The 23,085-nt window shown below is 52.8% G+C and overlaps 1 protein-coding gene across 3 annotated transcripts in view; it reads left to right on the top strand.

The window, feature by feature from the left end:
• The window catches only part of LOC116954417 (disks large homolog 1-like), a 157,061-nt gene that overhangs the window by 11,566 nt on the left and 122,410 nt on the right, over positions 1-23,085 (top strand). For 2 of the 3 annotated variants that reach the window (XM_032974913.2, XM_032974910.2), the window contains exons 1-2: positions 9,420-9,553; positions 18,537-18,767. In XM_032974913.2, the coding sequence (XP_032830804.1) occupies positions 9,476-9,553; positions 18,537-18,767 (309 nt within the window). In that variant the 5' untranslated portion in view covers positions 9,420-9,475. Of the gene's footprint in view, positions 1-9,419; positions 9,554-18,536; positions 18,768-23,085 lie in introns of those variants that run through there. The other variant, XM_032974911.2, reaches the window with a different exon arrangement.

Genomic DNA, 23,085 nt, shown 5'->3' with positions numbered 1-23,085 from the left:
CCTATCCCCACTCTCATCCCCTTCTCACTCACTACCCTTCGCCCCTCTCACCCCCTATCCCCACTCTCATATTTCTCTCTCCCCTCTCTCTATCTATTCCCTCTCTCCCCCCCTCTACCCTGGCTCTCCCACTATTCGCTCTCTCCCCTCTCCTCTGCTAGTAGCCACAGCCATAGCAGCGAAATGTATACGGGATGCGGTGTGCCGGATGTTGGAACTATTTTATTGGTCGCAGACTCAGCTGAATGTGAGTGATGTAAAGAAGGGAGCGGTGGCGCAGTGGTTAACGCGCTGCAATCAACGAATCCTTCACCACCAATCACATCGGCTGCTCTCCGCACCTGTCCTGGGCCTGCCCTAGGTAGACTCAGCCTTCAATGAGTGCCTGGTGTGATGTGGCAAACATCGCGACTGGGGAGACAAAGGCGGGCCGTTCGTATGGCTCGCCACTCACCCCCTCGTGTGCCCTGCCGGCCTTTATAGGTGCTCATCAACAGCACTTGCCCCAACACCTTGTTGAAGGCTATACGGGGCGTCTTTGTCTTTGTGTGTGTGTGTGTCGGTTGTGGCGGCGCAGTGAATATCGCTCCACTGCAACACGCACAGCGCCACCTGAGTTTGTATCCTCGTTCGCAGCCAACGTCAGTGGCGAGTATGTGAACCGTTCCAGCTTCTGGTCCTCTCCCAGAAGAATCAACTCAGCCTTAAAGGAGTACCTGGTTCGGTTGGGGGAGGGGGAGGAGGGGAGAGACAAAGGCGGCCGGGCAGGCGTGCCGGCTCACCATCATAGGACACTCCTCGCACTTGTCTCAAACCGTGTCGCGGGCTACACGGGGGACCTTTGCCTGCGGTGTTGTGCACGTGATGAGAGACCATTGAGGGGCGGGGGTGGATTGAGACGTGGGGGGGGGGGGTAAGCCAGCCTCGAAATAGACAAACACAACCCGTTGAAGGTGTCAAGCAATGTTGTTAAAACAATTATCATTTTAATTCTCGGGTGTATTCTCGTTTTGAGGCCGAGTCGACCAAGGAGAGGCCCACGCACGACTGGGTTCAGGTAATCGCTGCCACTGATGTTGGCCGTGAGATGGGGGCGGGCGTGGGGGGGGATTTGAACTCGCGGTGGCCCAGGAACGAGGAGTGGCATTGTGGTCGTGGTCGCTACAACGCTTGGTCTTGACAATTGCTCTCCATCGCAACCTCTCCCCACCCCCCTCTCCCCGTGAACTCGTGCAGCCACGACTCTAAAACCCCTTCCCCCCGCCCCCCCTGCCGTGGCTATATAAAGCCACAACAGCAGATCATTCTTTCTCACCTGATGACGGACGCTTGTGTTGCGAACGAAACGTCGTGTTCTTTTAGTGTTACTTTTTTCTATCTACGTGACTTTACCGAAAGAACCAGAGAGTATGGTGTGTGAGTGGTTGGGTGTGTGGGTGGGTGGGTGAGTGGGTGTGTGAGTGGTTGGGTGTGGGTGAGTGAGTGCGTGGGTGTGTGAGTGGTTGGGTGTGTGGGTGGGTGGGTGTGTGAGTGGTTGGGTGTGTGGGTGGGTGGGTGAGTGTGTGAGTGGTTGGGTGGGTGAGTGGTTGGGTGGGTGAGTGGGTGTGTTAGTGGTTGGGTGTGGGTGAGTGAGTGCGTGGGTGTGTGAGTGGTTGGGTGTGTGGGTGGGTGAGTGGGTGTGTGAGTGGTTGGGTGTGTGGGTGGGTGGGTGAGTGGGTGTGTGAGTGGTTGGGTGTGTGGGTGGGTGAGTGCGTGGGTGTGTGAGTGGTTGGGTGTGTGGGTGGGTGAGTGGGTGTGTGAGTGATTGGGTGTGTGGGTGGGTGAGTAGGTGTGTGAGTTGGTGGGTGAGTGGGTGAGTGGTTGGGTGGGTGAGTGGTTGGGTGGGTGAGTGGGTGTGCGAGTGGTTGGGTGGGTGAGTGGTTGGGTGGGTGAGTGGGTGTGTGAGTGGTTGGGTGTGTGGGTGAGTGAGTGGGTGGGTGTGTGAGTGGTTGGATGTGTGGGTGGGTGAGTAGGTGTGTGAGTTGTTGGGTGTGTGGGTGGGTGAGTGGGTGTGTGAGTGGTTGAGTGTGTGGGTGGGTGAGTGGGTGAGTGAGTGGTTGGGTGTGTAGGTGAGTGGGTGGGTGGATCGGTGGGTGTGTGAGTGGGTAGGTGGGTGTGTGGGTGGGTGAGTGGGTGTGTGAGTGGTTGGGTGTGTGGGTGGGTGAGTGGGTGGATCAGTAGGTGTGTGATTGGGTGGATGGGTGTGTAGTGGGTGGGTAGGTAGGTTAGGAGAGTGAGTGGTTGCGTGTTTAAGTGATTGCGTGGGTGAACGAGTGACCGTGTGGGTGATTGGTTTGAGTGAGCCACTTGTTCAAACTCTTGTACACCACGTGACACGTTGCTTTGTTTTTCTGCCTCGGGTGGTGGAGGGTTTCACGACCATAACAAAAACAATTAAACTACTCAATTTTGACATTTTTGGTCCCATTCAATTTGACATTTTTGGTCTCTTAAATTTGCCCTCCCCCCCCCCACCTCTCACTCTCACGCCCCCCCCCCCCCACCACGTTCGGTGACCTCCGACCCCCACGATCGTGCCGCGGGGTTCGTGAATTGGCGTCTCCAGCGGTACCCGGCGACCACTGGGAGCGCGATGCTCGTTGCCAGGCAACGCCACGGCCATCCGTGGTGATGCGTCTCTCTGTGTGTGTGTGTGGCTGTCGTGTGTGGATGAGGCAAAGGTACAGGAAAAGCTGCCCCGTGTAGCCCACTCACAGGCTGTTGGGGCGAGTGCTGTCAGCGTGCATCTATGACGGCCGGCACGGCACGCGAAGGGGATGGGTTGCCAGCTTCCGTCTCCCGAGTGGCGAATGTTTACACATCGCGCCAGTTACTCTACTCATTTGAGGCTGAGTCGACCTAGGGGAGGCCCCGGGACCGATTCAGAGAATCGTCACTGGCCTGGGGAATCGAACGTGGGTCGCCGGGTTCGTAGCGCGACGCGCTAACCGCTGCACCACCGCTCCGCTCCATCCCCACAGCACCTTTGAAGAACGGCACGGGTGCACCCAATAAGGGGGTCGTGTGGCTAGCACCACGCCAGCTCGCCTTTGTCTCTCCCACCAGTGCTGGTACTTGTTTAGGGCTGAGCCGATCCAGTGGTAGGTTATGCACAGAGGGATGCATCCTGGGAATTAGACGGAGAGGAGCACACGGACGAGAGTACACACACGCGGGGCAGAGACATCACCATCATCACCACATTGATCTCCATCCAGCAGTGGACAGACCATGGTGGTGATGATGATTAAACAGAGAGAGAGAGAGAGGAGCACGCGGACGAGAGGACACACGCGCGGGGTAGAGGAGGCATCGTGCAGACCGTGAAGCGGAGTGAGTGGTGGGGCTTGGGCAGGAGGCGTCACGGCCAGAGGGGGGACGGCGGTGGCCGATGGTCGAGACTCAGCACGGAGCGGCAGCCGAGGGAGGGGACGCGGCGTCCCGGGAGGACGTCCACCACCAGGGAGACAGAGACATGGAAGGGAGGGGAGGGGAGAGAGGCGGGGAGGCAGCGGGGGGGGGGGGAGCTTCATCCAGCAGTGGATCGATCACGGCTCCCGATGATTATAATGGAAGCGTCCTCACTCCCTTGCTAATCTCTCTCGGACCGATTCCGCGCGTGCCTACACCTCTGATTAGCGCGGTCGACTACGTACGGTACGAAAGAAGTTCAACATAGATACAGTGAGGGAAAAAGTATTTGATCCCCTGCTGATTTTGTACGCTTGCCCACTGACAAAGAAATGATCAGTCTATAATTTTAATGGTAGGTTTATTTGAACAGTGAGAGACAGAATAACAACATCAAAATCCAGAAAAACGCATGTCAAAAATTTTATAATTTGATTTGCTTTTAATGAGGGAAATAAGTATTTGACTCCTCTGCAAAACATGACTTAGTACTTGGTGGCAAAACCCTTGTTGGCAATCACAAAGGTCAGACGTTTCTTGTAGTTGGCCACCAGGTTTGCACATATCTCAGGAGGGATTTTGTCCCACTCCTCTTTGCAGATCTTCTCCCAGTCATTAAGGTTTCGAGGCTGACGTTTGGCAACTCGAACCTTCAGCTCCCTCCACAGATTTTCCATGGGATTAAGGTCTGGAGACTGGCTAGGCCACTCCAGAACCTTAATGTGCTTCTTTTTGAGCCACTCCTTTGTTGCCTTGGCCGTGTGTTTTGGGTCATTGTCATGCTGGAATACCCCTCCACGACCCATTTTCAATGCCCTGGCTGAGGGAAGGAGGTTCTCACCCAAGATTTGATGGTACATGGCCCCGTCCATCGTCCCTTTGATGCGGTGAAGTTGTCCTGTCCCCTTAGCAGAAAAACACCCCCAAAGCATAATGTTTCCACCTCCATGTTTGACGGTGGGGATGGTGTTCTTGGGGTCATAGGCAGCATTCCTCCTCCTCCAAACACGGTGAGTTGAGTTGATGCCAAAGAGCTCCATTTTGGTCTCATCTGACCACAACACTTTCACCCAGTTGTCCTCTGAATCATTCAGATGTTCATTGGCAAACTTCAGACGGGCATGTATATGTGCTTTCTTGAGCAGGGAGACCTTGCGGGCGCTGCAGGGTTTCAGTCCTTCACGGCGTAGTGTGTTACCAATTGTTTTCTTGGTGACTATGGTCCCAGGTACCTTGAGATCATTGAAAATATCCTCCCATGTAGTTGTGGGCTGATTACTCACCGTTCTCATGATCATTGCAACTCCACGAGGTGAGATCTTGCATGGAGCCCCCGGCCGAGGGATATTGACAGTTCTTTGTGTTTCTTCCATTTGCGAATAATCGCACCAACTGTTGTCACCTTCTCACCAAGCTGCTTGGCAATGGTTTTGTAGCCCATTCCAGCCTTGTGTAGATCTACAATCTTGTCCCTGACATCCTTGGCGAGCTCTTTGGTCTTGGTCATGGTGGAGAGTTTGGAATCTGATTGATTGATTGCTTCTGTGGACAGGTGTCTTTTATACAGGTAACAAGCTGAGATTAGGAGCACTCCATTTAAGAGTGTGCTCCTAATCTCAGCTCGTTACCTGTATAAAAGACACCTGGGAGCCAGAAATCTTTCTGATTGAGAGGGGGTCAAATACTTATTTCCCTCATTAAAATGCAAATCAATTTATAGCATTTTTGACATGCGTTTTTCTGAATTTTGTTGTTGTTATTCTGTCTCTCACTGTTCAAATAAACCTACCATTAAAATTATAGACTGAGCATTTCTTTGTCAGTGGGCAAACGTACAAAATCAGCAGGGGATCAAATACTTTTTTCTCTCACTGTACATTGACTCACACGGAGGCCCATAGACTCACACAGAAGCCCACAGACTCACGCAGAGACCCACAGACTCACACAACCCCATAGACTCACACAGAAACCCATAGACTCACAAAGAGACCCACAGACTCACACAGAGACCCACAGACTCACACAACCTCATAGACTCACACAGAAACCCATAGACTCACAAAGAGACCCACAGACTCACACAGACACCCACAGACTTACGCAGAGACCCACAGACTCACACAACCCTATAGACTCACAAAGAGACCCACAGACTCACACAGAGACCCATAGACTCACACAGAAACCCACAGACTCACACAGTGATCCATAGTGTGTTGTCCTTCCCCCCGCACATCCGATTAGCGCGGTTGGCTACGTACGGTGCGAAAGAAGTTCAGCATTCATACTGTACATACGTGCCGATGACTCCCGCTGACGGTGACAGAATCAGCGGGGATCGATTCCTCCCTCCATCCCTCCCTCGTCTCCTCCTCTCTCTATGTTGCCGTGGTAACTCAGTGGCGCTGACTCATCGCCGTGGTGACACTGCAGGGTGTGGAGGTGGAGGAATGCGTAGCGAGCGTGTGTGTGTGTATGTGTGTGCTGTGTGAACTAGATGGGGCCTTACCATCATCCCCACCAAAACTAAGCACCTGCCTGGGTATTTTGTACCATCGGACACTCCACCCCCACAACTCCCAATCGGTGATGGGGCAGTTGTGGAGAGAGTGGAGAGTTTCCCATACCTGGGCAGTGTGTTTATGACCGGTTCCAGTTTAACGGCAGAGGTCTCATTCCGAATCAGTCGAGCGGCAATATCTTTTCATCGGTTGCGTAACGCTGTGTAGAAGCTACCTGGTCTGTCGCTCCGCACTAAGCTTCAGGTCTTCTCAGCCACGGTCATTCCCTCCCTTCTCTACACTTGCGAAACGTGGACCCCCCCCTAATGGAACATCTTCGCCGGTTAGTAACATTTAGGCTGGCCTGCCTAAGATCCATCCTGGGGTTAACCAGGCTGGATTGAATGAGGAGCTCACAGATCCTTGAAAGATCTGGGCAAGGTCCCATCGGTGAGCTCCTCTGGCGGGCAAGGCTGCGATGGCTGGGTCATGTAACCCGCATGCCCAACCACCGCATGCCGAAACAGCTTTTGTTCGGCCGGATCGAGGGGGCTAAACGGGCGCGGCACGGGCTAGAGAAGAGATGGAGTGATGTGGTACAGGAGGACGTGGAGCTGAGTGGACTTTACATTTCGGCCAATATCAATGGAAATGATCTCAACCATTCCAGGCCTTCCCTAGGTCAACTCAGCCTAAAATGAGTACCTGGGGCGGTGTGTAAACATCGCCACTAGGGAGACAAAGGCGGTCAGGCGTGGTGCTGGCTATCCACTCCCTCGTGTATCGTTCCGGCCTTCATCACTGCTCGCTAACATAACTTGCCCCAACAGTCTGTTCACGCTATACGGGATAACTTTTATCTTTGTGTGTTCGCGTGTGTGTGTGTGCGTGTGCCTATGCTTGTGAAACGTGGACCCCTCCAATGGAACATCTGCACCGGTTAGGAACATTCATGCTGGCATGCCTACGATGCATCCTGGGTTCAACCTGGCTGGATTGTGTGAGCAGCTCACAAATCCTTGGAATATCTGGACGCATTCCCGTCAGTGAGCTCCTCCGGCTGGCATGGCTCCGCTGGCTGGGTCATGTATAACCCGCTTGCCCAGCCACCGCATGCCCAAGCAAATTCTGTTTGGGCGCATAGAGGGGACTAAACGGGCACGACATAGGCTGGAGAAGAGATGGACTGATGCGATACGAGAGGATGTGGAGCTGAGTGTACTTGCCGATGACTGGTACCAGCGAGGTCAAGATCGGCCTCTGTGGAGGAGGCTCGTGAAGGACGCTACTACTGGGCAGTTGGAGGTAGTCTCCCTCCAGCAACAACGGAGGGCAGAGGAGTGACGCTCACAACAACGAGCGGAGCGCCGGGCGGTTAAAATGCAGCAAATTAGCACAGTAGGGTGCGTCTTCCGGTTATCTCAGTGAGTCAACCCATGGCGCCTCCTACCAGCGAGCCTTCGACGCTTCACGTGGCCTCAATGTGCACCCAGCCTGGCACAGGCGTCGTGTTGACGCCACTGCCACTTAGTTTCGAATGGCGTTTGTTATATACACGTGTGTGCGTTGTCTGTGTATGTATACGTGTGTGTGTTGTGTGTGCATGTACACGTGTGTGCGTGCACACGCTCGTGTTGGTTTGTGTATTGTGTTTGGGGGAGCGGCGAGGGGGGTGGGATTACACATTTTTGACCACAGGGCCCAAACGCCCAAAACTTCAAGCGGGCAAGGACAATCAGCACCATTAATGTTGTTATAGCCGAGTTAACACGTGCGGTGCGTGTGTAACTGATGGTAATCATTTAACGGCATTTGCATTTTATTTTGGCATTAAAGCTGCGGCATGCGCCTTGCTATGAAACATATTTGTGATTTAGCGATAAATTGCTTCCGGAAATATATTGGTAGCTTCGGAATCCCCGCGAGGTACCACACAAACTAACATTTGTGCCGTTGTGGCCCTGTGTTAGATGAGACATCTGCGTTGGGAACACCGCCCTCTGCTGGCCGCAGTCCCAGCAGCCACACTACGGGGTGCTGAATCACGTGGGATCCACCGGTCACTTTAAGGGTCGCTGTCCATCGCTAGGGGTGCTGAATCACGTGGGAACCACCGGTCACTTTAAGGGTCGCTGTCCATCGCTAGGGGGCGCAGAATTGCCTGGGAACCACCGGTCACTTTAAGGGTCGCTATCCATCGCTAGGGGTGCTGAATTGCCTGGGAACCACTGATCAGTTTAAGGGTCGCTGTCCATCGCTAGGGGGCGCAGAATTGCCTGGGAACCACCGGTCACTTTAAGGGTCGCTGTCCATCACTAGAGGTGCTGAATTGCATGGGAACCACTGATCAGTTTAAGGGTCGCTATCCATCACTAGGGGTGCTGAATTGCCTGGGAACCACTGATCAGTTTAAGGGTCGCTGTCCATCGCTAGGGGGCGCAGAATTGCCTGGGAACCACCGGTCACTTTAAGGGTCGCTGTCCATCACTAGAGGTGCTGAATTGCATGGGAACCACCGGTCACTTTAAGGGTCGCTATCCATCACTAGGGGTGCTGAATTGCATGGGAACCACCGGTCACTTTAAGGGTCGCTATCCATCACTAGGGGTGCTGAATTGCATGGGAACCACCGGTCACTTTAAGGGTCGCTATCCATCACTAGGGGTGCTGAATTGCATGGGAACCACCGGTCACTTTAAGGGTCGCTATCCATCACTAGGGGTGCTGAATTGCATGGGAACCACCGGTCACTTTAAGGGTCGCTATCCATCACTAGGGGTGCTGAATTGCCTGGGAACCACCGGTCACTTTAAGGGTCGCTGTCCATCACTAGGGGTGCTGAATTGCATGGGAACCACCGGTCACTTTAAGGGTCGCTGTCCATCACTAGGGGTGCTGAATTGCATGGGAACCACCGGTCACTTTAAGGGTCGCTGTCCATCACTAGGGGTGCTGAATTGCATGGGAAACACCGGTCACTTTAAGGGTCGCTATCCATCACTAGGGGTGCTGAATTGCCTGGGAACCACCGGTCACTTTAAGGGTCGCTGTCCATCACTAGGGGTGCTGAATTGCATGGGAACCACCGGTCACTTTAAGGGTCGCTATCCATCACTAGGGGTGCTGAATTGCCTGGGAACCACCGGTCACTTTAAGGGTCGCTGTCCATCACTAGGGGTGCTGAATTGCATGGGAACCACCGGTCACTTTAAGGGTCGCTGTCCATCACTAGGGGTGCTGAATTGCATGGGAACCACTGATCACTGTAAGGGTCGCTGTCCATCGCTAGAGGGTGCTGAATCGCCTGGGTAGCGGTCATCTCAGTGAGAAGGCGTGGTATTGCTGAGGGCGGGGAGGAGGGAGTGAGCCGGGTGGGAGGTGGGGGTGGAGTGAATATATGGATAGAGGGACTGAATAGATAAATGGAGAGATTGCGGGTGGGTGGAGGGAGACTCTGAGCTGAGCCGGGATATCGCAGGAGAGCGAGGGAGAGAGGGAGAGCGGGCGAGGGAGAGAGCAGGATGAGTATCCAGGCGTCTGTGACCGCCGGGTTGTGCCGAGTCAGCGGCATCCGCGCCACTCCGCGCGGCGCCCTCACGGTACGCGCCGCTCTCCCCCCCCCCCCACGCCTCCGCCACTCTCTCCGCTCTCTCCCCCGCTCTCCCCCCTGCGCTCTCGCCTCCGCTCTCCACATCAACCGGTAGCGGCATGGCGCGAACTCGTTAGCGGCTGCGAGGCCTAGCGCGGTGGAGATGTCTCTCGGGAGGGAAACCACCGCCCCTTGACGCGTGGCCGTGGTACTGCTGCTGCTGTTACTGCTGTTACTGCTGCTGCTGTTACTGCTGCTGCTGCTACTGCTGATGCTGCTGTTACTGCTGCTGTTGCTGTTACTGTTGCTGCTGCTACTGCTGATGCTGCTGTTATTGCTGCTACTGCTGATGCTGCCGCTGCTATTGCTGCTACTGCTGATGCTGCTGCTGCTGCTACTACTGCTGCTGCTGCTGCTATTGCTGATGCTGCTGCTACTGCTGCTACTGCTGATGCTGCTGCTGCTGCAACTGCTGGTACTACTGCTGGTACTGGCACTGCTGCTGGTACTGCTACTGCTGGTACTGCTGCTGATACTGCTACTGCTGGTACTGCTACTACTGGTACGGCTGCTGGTACTGCTGCTGCTGATTCTGCTACTGCTGGTACTACTGCTGCTATTGATACTGCTGATACTGCTGCTGGTACTGCTACTGCTGCTGCTACTCCTGGTACTGATACTGCTGATACTGCTGCTGGTACTGCTACTGCTGCTGCTACTCCTGGTACTGATACTGCTGGTAATACTGCTGCTACTACTGCTACTATTGCTACTACTGCTGCTACTCCAGCTGCTACTACTGCTGTTTCTACTACTGCTACTACTAATGCTGCTACTGCTGCTACTGGCGCTGCTACTACTACTGTTACTACTGCTGCTACTGGCGCTGCTACTACTGCTACTATTGCTACTACTGCTGCTACTACAGCTGCTACTACTGCTGTTTCTACTACTGCGACTACTGTTGCTACTACTACTACTGCTGCTATTGTTCCTACTGGCGCTGCTACTACTGCTACTACTGTCGCTGCTACCACTGCTACTACTATTTCTGCTACTGTTGCTACTGGCGCTGCTACTACTACGGTTACTACTGCTGCTACTGGCGCTGCTACTACTGCTACTATTGCTACTACTGCTGCTACTACAGCTGCTACTACTGCTACCACTACTGCTGCTACTGTTGCTACTGGCGCTGCTACTACTACTGTTACTACTGTCGCTGCTATTACTGCTACTACTACTGCTACTACTGCTGCTAGTGTCACTGCTACTACTGCTACTACTACTGCTGCTACTGTTGCTACTAGCGCTGCTACTACTACTGTTACTACTGCTGCTACTTGTCGCTGCTACTACTGCTACTACTACTGCTGCTACTGTTGCTACTGGCGCTGCTACTACTACTACTGTTACTACTGCTACTACTGTCGCTGCTACTACTATTGTTACTACTGCTGCTACTTGTCGCTGCTACTACTGCTACTACTACTGCTGCTACTGTTGCTACTGGCGCTGCTACTACTACTGTTACTACTGCTGCTACTTGTCGCTGCTACTACTGCTACTACTACTGCTGCTACTGTTGCTACTGGCGCTGCTACTACTACTGTTACTTCTGCTGCTAGTGTCGCTGCTACTACTGCTACTACTACTGCTGCTACTGTTGCTACTGGCGCTGCTACTACTACTGGTCCCGCTGCTCGGTCCCGTTCTTTGCCAATTATGCGGACGCCGAAAATCTCAGAGACAGGAGTCGGTGTCTCTCCCGCAACGGCGTCGTCCTCGTCGGGGACGTCGTCAAAAGATGACGAGGATGGAAGAAGATTTCATCTTTGGCCATTCGCTAGGGGGCGGACAGGGAGTTGGCTCAGTAGTGACAAATCGCGCCTCACAGCAGGAGAGAAGCCTGGGTTCGAATCCCGACTCGGGCGTCTATCCGTGTGGATATTATAGGGTCTCTCTCCCCCTGCTCTGCCGAGTGAGCGAGAGCGTTTGATTGAGAGAATTTGATTGAGAGTGTTTGATTGAGAGTGTTTGATCGAGAGTGTTTGATTGAGAGTGTTTGATTGAGAGTGTTAGATTGAGAGTGTTTGATTGAAAGTGTTTGATTGAGAGTGTTTGATTTAGAGTGTTTGATTGAGAGTGTTTGATTGAGAGTGTTTGATTGAGAGTGTTTGATTGAGAGTGTTTGATTGAGAGTGTTTGATCGAGAGTGTTTGATCGAGAGTGTTTGATTGAGAGTGTTTGATCGAGAGTGTTTGATTGAGAGTGTTTGATTGAGAGTGTTTGATTGAGAGTGTTTGATTGAGAGTGTTTGATCGAGAGTGCTTGATTGAGAGTGTTTGATTGAGAGTGTTTGATTGAGAGTGTTTGATCGAGAGTGTTTGATCGAGAGTGTTTGATCGAGAGTGTTTGATCGAGAGTGTTTGATTGAGAGTGTTTGATTGAGAGTGTTTGATTGAGAGTGTTTGATTGAGAGTGTTTGATCGAGAGTGCTTGATTGAGAGTATTTGATTGAGAGTGTTTGATTGAGAGCGTTTGATTGAGAGCGTTTGATCGAGAGTGTTTGATCGAGAGTGTTTGATTGAGAGTGTTTGATTGAGAGTGTTTGATTGAGAGTGTTTGATCGAGAGTGTTTGATCGAGAGTGCTTGATCGAGAGTGCTTGATCGAGAGTGTTTGATCGAGAGTGTTTGATTGAGAGTGTTTGATTGAGAGTGTTTGATTGTTGATTGAGAGTGTTTGATTGAGAGTGTTTGATTGAGAGTGTTTGATTGAGAGCGTTTGATTGAAAGTGTTTGATTGAGAGTGTTTTATTGAGAGTGTTTGATTGAGAGTGCTTGATTGAGAATGTTTGATTGAGAGTGTTTGATTGAGAGTGTTTGATTGAGAGTGTTTGATCGAGAGTGCTTGATCAAGAGTGCTTGATTGAGAGTGTTTGATTGAGAGTGTTTGATTGAGAGTGTTTAATTGAAAGTGTTGATTGAGAGTGTTTGATTGAGAGTGTTTGATTGAGAGTGTTTGATTGAGAGTGTTTGATTGAGAGCGTTTGATTGAAAGTGTTTGATTGAGAGTGTTTGATTGAGAGTGTTTGATTGAGAGTGCTTGATTGAGAATGTTTGATTGAGAGTGTTTGATTGAGAGTGTTTGATCGAGAGTGCTTGATTGAGAGTATTTGATTGAGAGTGTTTGATTGAGAGCGTTTGATTGAGAGCGTTTGATCGAGAGTGTTTGATCGAGAGTGTTTGATTGAGAGTGTTTGATTGAGAGTGTTTGATTGAGAGTGTTTGATCGAGAGTGTTTGATCGAGAGTGCTTGATCGAGAGTGCTTGATCGAGAGTGTTTGATCGAGAGTGTTTGATTGAGAGTATTTGATTGAGAGTGTTTGATTGAGAGTGCTTGATCGAGAGTGCTTGATCGAGAGTGTTTGATTGAGAGTGTTTGATTGAGAGTGCTTGATCGAGAGTGCTTGATCGAGAGTGCTTGATCGAGAGTGTTTGATTGAGAGTGTTTGATTGAGAGTGTTTGATTGAGAGTGTTTGATCGAGAGTGTTTGATCGAGAGTGTTTGATCAAGCGTGTTTTATCGAGAGTGCTTGATCGAGAGTGTTTGATCGAGAGTGTTTGATTGAGAGTGTTTGATTGAGAGTATTTGATTGAGAGCATTTGATTGAGAGTGTTTGATTGAGAGTGTTTGATTGAGAGTGCTTGATCGAGAGTGTTTGATCGAGAGTGTTTGATTGAGAGTGTTTGATTGAGAGTGTTTGATCGAGAGTGTTTGATTGAGAGTGTTTGATCGAGAGTGCTTGATCGAGAGTGTTTGATCGAGAGTGTTTGATTGAGAGTGTTTGATTGAGAGTATTTGATTGAGAGTATTTGATTGAGAGTGTTTGATTGAGAGTGTTTGATTGAGAGTGCTTGATCGAGAGTGTTTGATCGAGAGTGTTTGATTGAGAGTGTTTGATTGAGAGTGTTTGATTGAGAGTGTTTGATCGAGAGTGTTTGATTGAGAGTGTTTGATCGAGAGTGTTTGATTGAGAGTGTTTGATTGAGAGTGTTTGATCGAGAGTGTTTGATCGAGAGTGTTTGATCGAGAGTGTTTGATTGAGAGTGTTTGATCGAGAGTGTTTGATTGAGAGTGTTTGATCGAGAGTGTTTGATTGAGAGTGTTTGATTGAGAGCGTTTGATTGAGAGTGTTTGATTGAGAGTGTTTGATTTAGAGTATTTGATTGAGAGCGTTTGATTGAGAGTGTTTGGGAGTGCGTGATTTAGTGTGAGTGAGTGGAGTTTGTACGTTCTCGCCTTGTTCTGTAGAGTAGGTGAGAGTGTTTGAGTGACAATGTGTGGCTGAGTGGGAACGAGTGGAGTTTGAATGATCGCCCCCTGTTCTGCAGAGTGAGTGAGTGGAGTTTGTATGACCTCCCCCTGTTGTGCAGTGGGAGGAGTGTTTGAGTGAGAGTGTGTGGGTGACTGTGAGTGAGTGGAGTGTGTATGATCTCCACCTGTTCTGCGGTGAGTGAGTGGAGTTTGCATGATCTCCCCCTGTTCTGCAGAGTGAGTGTTCGAGTGAGAGTGTGTGGATGAGTGTGAGTGAGTGGAGTTTGTATGTTCTCCCCCTGTTGTACAGTGTGAGTGTGTGTACAGTTTGAAGGTTTTCTCCCCCCCCCCCCCCCGCTTTGCTCCTCCCATCGCTAAACCCACACCCACAGTGGAACTACCATCGTCCAGAAACCACATCCTGGAATCACTGCTGAGATATCCACCCGCAAGATCCCTCAACTTGATCAAACATATTCTTGGTTCTTTCGGTAAAGTCGCGTAGAAGGGAAACAATGAAATAATAAAAATATAAAACATGTGCAGAATGTTTCTATACATATATTTATTTATTTATTGTTTTGGAAAGGGGGCGGGGCAAGGAAGGGCCCCCACCCTCGCCATCGGGGTGTGGGCGGATCGTGGCGCTCCAACGCTGGGGTTGCCCGTGTCCGACGTTCCGGTGCTTTATCCGACCGCGTCCGTTAGGAGACGCGGGCGGCAGAAATCGCGTTCCCAGAGCTCCCCCCTCCCAGTTGCATGTCAGAATCAGAATATGTATTCATACCGGAGGAATCCGATGAGCTACAAAGCCCTTTTTCACACACATGTCCAGTATGTGTGCATCGATGTATGTTGAACTTCTTTCGTGCCGCACGTAGCCAACCGTTCTCGTCTGAGGTGCGGGCATGGGAGGAACCAGTCACACAGAGAAGGGAGGGAGGACGCCTTGATTACAATCATCAATGAGCCGTGATCAATCCACTGCTGGATGAACCGCCAACGCCCCGCCCCCTCCCTCCCCGTCCCTCCAATGGCTCCGGACGCTTCCATTATAATCATCGGGAGCCGTGATCGATCCACTGCTGGATGAAGCTCCCCCCCACCGCTGCCTCCCCGCCTCTCTCCCCTCCCCTCCCTCCCGTGTCTCCATCTCCCTGGTGGTGGACGTCCTCCCGGGATGCCGCGTCCCCTCCCTCGGCTGCCGCTCCGTGCTGAGTCTCGACCATCGGCCACCGCCGTCCCCCCTCTGGCCGTGACGCCTCCTGCCCAAGCCCCACCACTCACTCCGCTTCACGGTCTGCACGATGCCTCCTCTACCCCGCGTGTGTGTCCTCTCGTTCGCATGCCCCCCTCTCTCTCTGTCTGTCTCTGTAACCATCATCACCACCACGGCCTATCAACTGCTGGATGGATATCGATGTGGTGGTGATGATGATGACGATGTCCCAGTGGAATCATCATCACGCGCTAGCTGAAGAGGTCCCTGGGAGGTGGTGGCAGTACCCAAACTTTAGCCTCCCGCACGTGGGAGCGGGGAGGGGATGGCGGGTGGCACGAGGGGCTTCATGACGCTCGCCGATCGTTACGACGGCCGCGTGTGATAAATGCCTGTCGGTACTTGCCCCAGGAATCTGTTCCGCCGTACGGGGGACCTTTATCTTTCATTAACAAAAATGTTTTTTTTTTAAAAATTGCTTCCGTGCGCGAGCGAGCGAGTGAGTCTGCGCGTGTCGGCACTTGCCCCAGCGGTCTGGCTAAGCGCAGGAGGCTTTGTCTTTATCTTTGCATAAATGCCTCGGTACGGACACGCGCGTCCCGAGTTCGATTCCCGCTCACGGCCACGCGTACCACGCGACAATTCATATCTGAACCGGTCCTGGGGCCTCCCCTAGGTCGATTCAGCCTCAAATGTGTACCCGGTGCTGTGGCATGTAGTAAACCACATCGCCACCGGGGAGACAAAGGCGTCCGGGTGCGCGGGCGTGGTTCTCGCCATGCCACCATTGTCCTGCGCTGTTCCGGCCACCATAGGAGCTGCTTAGCGGGCGCCACGGTGGCTATGAGATGTTAAATACCTCGCCTGGTACACAGGAGGTCGTGGGTTCGATGCCCACCCTGCTGTATGTTTGGAGTCTGCGTGTCTCTCTCTGATCGTCACCACGATGGCTAGGAGATGTTAACTACCTCGCCTGGGATACAGGAGGTCGTGGGTTCGATCCCGACCCTGCTGTATGTTTGGAGTCTGCGTGTCTCTCTCTGATCGTCACCACGGTGGCTAGGAGATGTTAACTACCTCGCCTGGTACACAGGAGGTCGTGGGTTCGATCGCAAGCCCTGACAATGCCTGCTGTATATTTATAGTCTGCGTCTCTCTCTTTCATCATCACCACGGTGGCTAGGAGATGTTAACTACCTCGCCTGGTATACAGGAGGTCGTTTGTTCGATCCCGAACCCTGACGCCTGCTGCTGTATATTTGGAGTTTGCGTTGTCTCTCTCTTTCCCTGTCTCTCTCTCCCTGTGTTTCTCTCTCTCCCTGTGTCTCTCTCTCTATCCTTGTGTGTCTCTCTCTCCCTGTGTGTGTCTCTCCCTGTATCTCCTCTCTCCTTGTGTGTCTCTCTCTCCCTGTGTCTCTCTCTCCCTGTGTCTCTCTCTCCCTGTCTCTCTCTCCCTGTGTCTCTCTCTCTGTCCCTGTGTGTGTCTCTCTCTCCCTGTGTTTCTCTCTCTCCCTGTGTGTGTCTCTCTCTCTCCCTGTGTGTGTCTCTCTCTATCCTTGTGTCTCTCTCTCTCCCCCTGTGTGTGTCTCTCTTTCCCTGTATCTCTCTCCCTGTGTGTCTCTCTCTCCCTGTGTCTCTCTCTCCCTGTGTCTCTCTCTCCCTGTGTCTCTCTCTCTGTCTCTGTGTCTCTCTCTCTCCCTGTGTCTCTCTCTCTCCCTGTGTGTCTCTCTCTCTATCCTTGTGTCTCTCTCTCTCCCTGTGTGTGTCTCTCTCTCCCTGTATCTCTCTCTCCCTGTGTGTGTCTCTCTCCCTGTGTCTCTCTCTCCCTGTGTCTCTCTCTCCCTGTATCTCTCTTTGTCCCTGTGTGTGTCTCTCTCTCCCTGTATCTCTCTCCCTGTTTGTCTCTTTCTCCCTGTGTCTCTCTCTCCCTGTGTGTCTCTCTCCCTGTGTCTCTCTCTCCCTGTGTGTCTCTCTCTGTCCCTGTGTGTGTGTCTCTCTCTCCCTGTATCTCTCTCTCCCTGTGTCTCTCTCTCCCTGTGTCTCTCTCTCCCTGTGTCTCTCTCCCTGTGTCTCTCTCTCCCTGTGTGTCTCTCTCTGTCCCTGTGTGTGTGTCTCTCTCTCCTTGTGTCTCTTTCTCTCCCTGTGTGTGTCTCTCTCTCTCCCTATGTGTCTCTCTCTCCCTGTGTGTCTCTCTCTCCCTGTGGTGCTCCCGTGGATTTTTTTCCAGGGTCCACCGGGTTTTTTCCCCCTCCACATTTAGAATGTACATCACCACGCGTTCAGAGGATTGGGCTGCTGCTGTAAATAAAAATCACCACGCGTTCAGAGGATTGGGCTGCTGCTGTAAATTTCCATGATGATGACGACGATGACGATGATAACGACGACAATGATGACGATGACGACGATGATGATGACGATAGCGACGATGATGACGATGATGCTGATGACGACGATGATGACGACGAAGATGACGACGAAGATGACGACAATGATGACAATGATGCTGATGACAACGATGATGATGATGACGACGATGATGACGACGATGATGATGACGAGGACGACGATGATGACGACCACGACGATGATGATGAGTTGATGACGACGATGATGATGATGATGATGAGCCCACTTCGTCGAGCTGCTAACATTTGTGATTGACCAGGTCGCTTCTGAAAACAATTAAAAGAGCTACAGATTTCAGCGGGTGCCTTACCAGGTCAAATAAATATATGTATAGTGTATAGTTTAGTTTAAACTCGCTGACAGCACTTGCCTCCAAAGATTCTGCTCAAGTTTAACACGCCGGCTGTCGCGAACACCATCATCCATACTACAAATGTGCTGTTAAACCCGTCTGCCGCCTGATGATGACGGTTGTAGGCACTGGCGAAACGTCGGACTCTAATTGAAAATGTCGTGGAATTCGCTCTCCAACACACAACCGGTGCCGTACGGCGCTAGTAACGAATTGGATCACGTTCTGTTGACGTGGAGTTTGTAAGTTCCCTCTCCGGCTCCTCCCCTCCCAAAACTAAACCCACGCAAAAAGCGGAACTGCTATCGGGCAAAAACCCCACATCCCAATGATGAGAAACCCCTTTGCAAATGACTCCATTTGGGATCGCACAGCAGCAGTGAAAAGACTATAAGACCGAAACAACAGCATGTCTTCACAGCTCTGGCTGTCGCCTGATGTTGCTGGTTGCAATTACCGGTGAAAACGTCGGACTCGAATTGTAAATGTTGTGGGTTCACTCTCCAACACGCCGGTGTGTGCTGTACTAGTAACGAATTTGTCACGGTTTTTGTCTACTTGACAAACCTTGCTGGTTGGCTGCGTCGGGTGGTGGCGGGTTTCACGACGCAGAAAACCCCCCGTGTCATTGCGGAACTCTGTTCAAGGCTTCCACGCGGGTGACCGGACCTTCGCACCTTTCTGCCTCCCGCAGAAATACCGCTACCAGGATGACGATGGCTCCCCTCCCGAGCAGAGTCCCGCGCGAGCGCCAAGCGACGATGGTGACGATGGCGAGGGTGGAGGCGGTGGTGTCGGCAGTGGCACGACGGCGATCTCGGCCATGGCGGTTGGCCCGGAGCTTGTGCACGTGTCGGAGAAGAAGCTGTCGCAGCTCGAGAGCGTCCATGGATACGTGTCGCACTCGCATATCTCGCCACTCAAGGTCAGCGGTGTTCGCCACGTGTCATAAACCGCGCGTCGCTCGCCACGTGTCACTCACCGCGTGTCACTCACCACGTGTCACTCACTCGCCGCGTGTCGCACTCGCATATCTCGCCACTCAAGGTCAGCGGTGGTCGCCACGTGTCACTCACCACGTGTCACTCACCACGTGTCACTAACCACGTATCACTCACCACGTGTCACTCACCGTGTGTCACTCACCAAGTGTCACTCACCAAGTGTTACTCACCGCGTGTCACTCACCACGTGTCACTCGCCACGTGTCACTCGCCACGTGTCACTCGCTCACCACGTGTCACTCGCTCACCACGTGTCACTCACCGCGTGTCACTCACCAAGTGTCACTCGCCACGTGTCACTCGCTCACCACGTGTCACTCACCAAGTGTCACTCGCCATGTGTCACTCGCTCACCACGTGTCACCCACCACGTGTCACCCACCACGTGTCACCCACCACGTGTCACCCACCACGTGTCAACCACCACGTGGCACCCACCACGTGGCACCCTCGCACATCTCACTGCTCGAGGTGAGCTGCACTCTCACTCGCTCACTCACCACGTGACCCGTGTCTAACAGAAAGTGCTTCCTTGACTGCAAACATCCGGCAGTTCAGCAGCATCGGTTCACAAAGCTGCGACTGCTGATGAGACACTGAATGTCAAAACCGGTTTTTGGCTTCGCTTGTATTTCCCACTGAACCGATGATGTTGGTAAAACGCCCTCCCAGCAGGAAGGCCGCGCGGCTGACGGTATGTGCAAAACACGCGGTTTACTTTGCAGAGGCGCAGGTGATTGTGTTTTTATTCACTTAGTTCTTGTGCCAGCCACTCACCAAACCTCACCATCCCACTCACCGCCACCAGGGGTCACCCTCTGCCCCCCCTCACCATCCCACTCACCGCCACCAGGGGTCGCCCTCTACCCCCCTCACCATCCCACTCACCGCCACCAGGGGTCACCCTCTACCCCTCTCACCATCCCACTCACCGCCACCAGGGGGCTCCCTCGGCCCCCCTCACCATCCCACTTACTCCCACCAGGGGGCGCCCTCTCCGCCACTCTCCGCGGGGAGACCCCCATCCAACAGCGGGGTGACTTAACGATACATCGATGCGTCTTGCCTCCCAACTCACCCCCCTCACCTCTCACCCCTTCACCTCCCCTCTCACCCCCTCACCTCCCATCTCACCCCTCACCTCACCTCTCAACCACTCACCTCCCCATCTCTCCCCCCTCACGCCCCTGACACCTTCTGCTACCGCCTCACCCCCTCCCAAACCACCTCGCGTCAACCGCACCAGCAGTGGATCGAGAATGGCTGCAGGCGCTGACATTGTTCTGTTTACGACATGAGCCGGTTTGTTGGTGTCTGAGCAAGACGGCCTCCACCCTCACTGTGGAGGCAGAAGCAGCAGCAGCAGCTGCAGGGAGGGTTGGTGAACCACCCACGGGTCTCGTGAACCTCTCCTTCCCGTGTCCGTCAAGGAGGAGCCGTATCACGTGGTGCCGTGCCATGGAAGTGTTGCTTAATCCCCATCTGTTCGGTCTGGACGGGGATTGAGGGTTGCCCCCTCTCGCGCGGGAGTTTTCTCCAGGTGCTCCGGTTTCCTCCAAGCAAACAAAGACAAAGATCCCCCGCATAGCCTTGACAGGCTGTTGGGGCAAGTGCTGCTAGCGGGGACCAATGAAGGTCTGGCACGGCACACGACGGGGGTGGGTGGCCAGGGACACGCCCGACCGCCTTTGTCTCCCCAGTGGCGATGTTTTACACACCTCACTGGGTGCTCATTTGAGGCAGAGTCGACCTAGGGGAGGCCCAGGACCTGTTCAAATAATCGTCACCGGTGCTGGACGTGAGCGGGAATCGAACTCGGGTCGCCGGGTTCGGAGCGCGGGGCGCTAACCGCTACACCACGTGCTCATTCAATTTGCTGATAACACCTTAATATGTAGAGGACAGCAGAGCTCTGACAGTTGTTGGTGGCGCCGGCTCCTCACCACCACGTGGCTGCTGCTGGCGTCGCGCTCCTCGTCTGTAGTTCCTCCTCCTGTGCCTCTGAGACCTCCTCTCTCTCTCCCTCTCTGAGTCGTCCTCTCTCTCTGAGACCCCCCCTCTCTCTCTCTCTCTGAGTCGTCTTCTATCTCTCTCAGTCGTCTACTATCTCTCACTGAGTAGTCCTCTCTTTCTGAGTCGTCCTCTCTCTCTCTCTGAGTCGTCCTCACTCTCTCTATTAGTCGCCCTCTCTCTCTCTGAGTCGTCTTCTATCTCTCTCAGTCGTCTTCTATCTCTCTCTGAGTCGTCCTCTCTTTCTGAGTCGTCCTCTCTCTCTCTTTCTGAATCGTCCTCTCTCTCTATTAGTCGCCCTCTCTCTATCTGAGTCGTCTTCTATCTCTCTCAGTCGTCTTCTATCTCTCTCTGAGTCGTCCTCTCTTTCTGAGTCGTCCTCTCTCTCTCTGAGTCGTCCTCTCTCTCTCTCTGAGTCGTCCTCTCTCTCTATTGGTCACCCTCTCTCTCTCTCTCTCTCTGAGTCGTCTTCTATCTCTCTCAGTCGTCTTCTATCTCTCTCTGAGTCGTCCTCTCTTTCTGAGTCGTCCTCTCTCTCTCTGAGTCGTCTTCTATCTCTCTCAGTCGTCTTCTATCTCTCTCAGTCGTCTTCTATCTCTCTCTGAGTGGTCCTCTCTCTCTCTCTGAATCTTCTCTCTCTCTCTCATTCGCTCTTTCGCAAATTCGTGAAGCGTTCTTCCTCTCTCTCAAGAGAGTGAACTAATCGTGTGCTGCCCCACGTGACAAACTGAGAAGATTATGAATGTTGTTGATATTTAAGTCCTTAACGAGCAGCGTTGCCTTTCATTGAGCGCTCTTAACTGAAGCTCCACTGAAACACAGTCGCCTCTACAGCTACACTGAGACACAGTCGCCTCTACAGCTACACTGAGACACAGTCGCCTCTACAGCTCCAATGAAACACAGTCGCCTCCACAGCTACACTGAGACAACAGTCGCCTCTACAGCTCCACTGAGACACAGTCGCCTCTACAGCTACACTGAGACACAGTCGCCTCTACAGCTACACTGAGACACAGTCGCCTCTACAGCTACACTGAGACACAGTCGCCTCTACAGCTACACTGAGACACAGTCGTCTCTACAGCTCCACTGAGACACGGCCGCCTCTACAGCTACACTGAGACACGGCCGCCTCTACAGCTCCACTGAGACACAGTCGCCTCTACAGCTCCACTGAGACACAGTCGCCTCTACAGCTCCACTGAGACAACAGTCGCCACTACAGCTACACTGAGACAACAGTCACCTCTACTGCTCCAATGAGACAACAGTCGTCTCTACAGCTACACAGAGACACAGTCGCATCTTTAGCTCCACTGAGACACAGTCGCCTCTACAGCTACACTGAGAAACAGTCGCCTCTACAGCTACACTGAGAAACAGTCGCCTCTACAGCTCCACTGAGACACAGTCGCCTCTACAGCTCCACTGAGATACAGTCGCATCTACAGCTCCACTGAGACACAGTCGCATCTACAGCTCCACTGAGACACAGTCGCATCTACAGCTACACTGAGACACAGTCGCATCTACAGCTCCACTGAGACACAGTCGGCTCTACAGCTCCACTGAGACACAGTCGACTCTACAGCTACACTGAGACACAGTCCCCTCTACAGCTCCACTGAGACACAGTCGCCTCTACAGCTACACTGAGACACAGTCGCCTCTACAGCTCCACTGAGACACAGTCGTCTCTACAGCTACAATGAGACACAGTCGCCTCTAGAGCTACACTGAGACACAGTCGCCTCTACAGCAACACTGAGACACAGTCGCCTCTACAGCTACACTGAGACACAGTCGTCTCGACAGCTACACTGAGACACAGTCGCCTCTACAGCTACACTGAGACACAGTCGTCTCTACAGCTACACTGAGACACAGTCGTCTCGACAGCTACACAGAGACACAGTCGCCTCTACAGCTCCACTGAGACAACAGTCGTCTCGACAGCTCCACTGAGACACAGTCGCCTCGACAGCTGCACTGAGACACAGTCGCCTCTACAGCTACACTGAAACACAGTCGTCTCTACAGCTACACTGAGACACAGTCGCCTCTACAGCTGCACTGAAACACAGTCGCCTCTACAGCTACACTGAGACACACTCGCATTTACAGCTACACTGAGACACAGTCGCCTCTACAGCTACACTGAGACACAGTCGCCTCTACAGCTACACTGAGACACAGTCCCCTCTACAGCTCCACTGAGACACAGTC

This window comes from Petromyzon marinus, chromosome 55 (genome assembly GCF_048934315.1).
Source record: "Petromyzon marinus isolate PM22_M1 ecotype Great Lakes invasive population chromosome 55, UKy_Petmar_22M1.pri1.0, whole genome shotgun sequence".
In the NCBI taxonomy this organism is placed as follows: Eukaryota; Metazoa; Chordata; class Hyperoartia; order Petromyzontiformes; family Petromyzontidae; genus Petromyzon; species Petromyzon marinus.
Note: the sequence above shows the minus strand (reverse complement) of the source record. Positions and strands in the feature narration are given on the sequence as shown.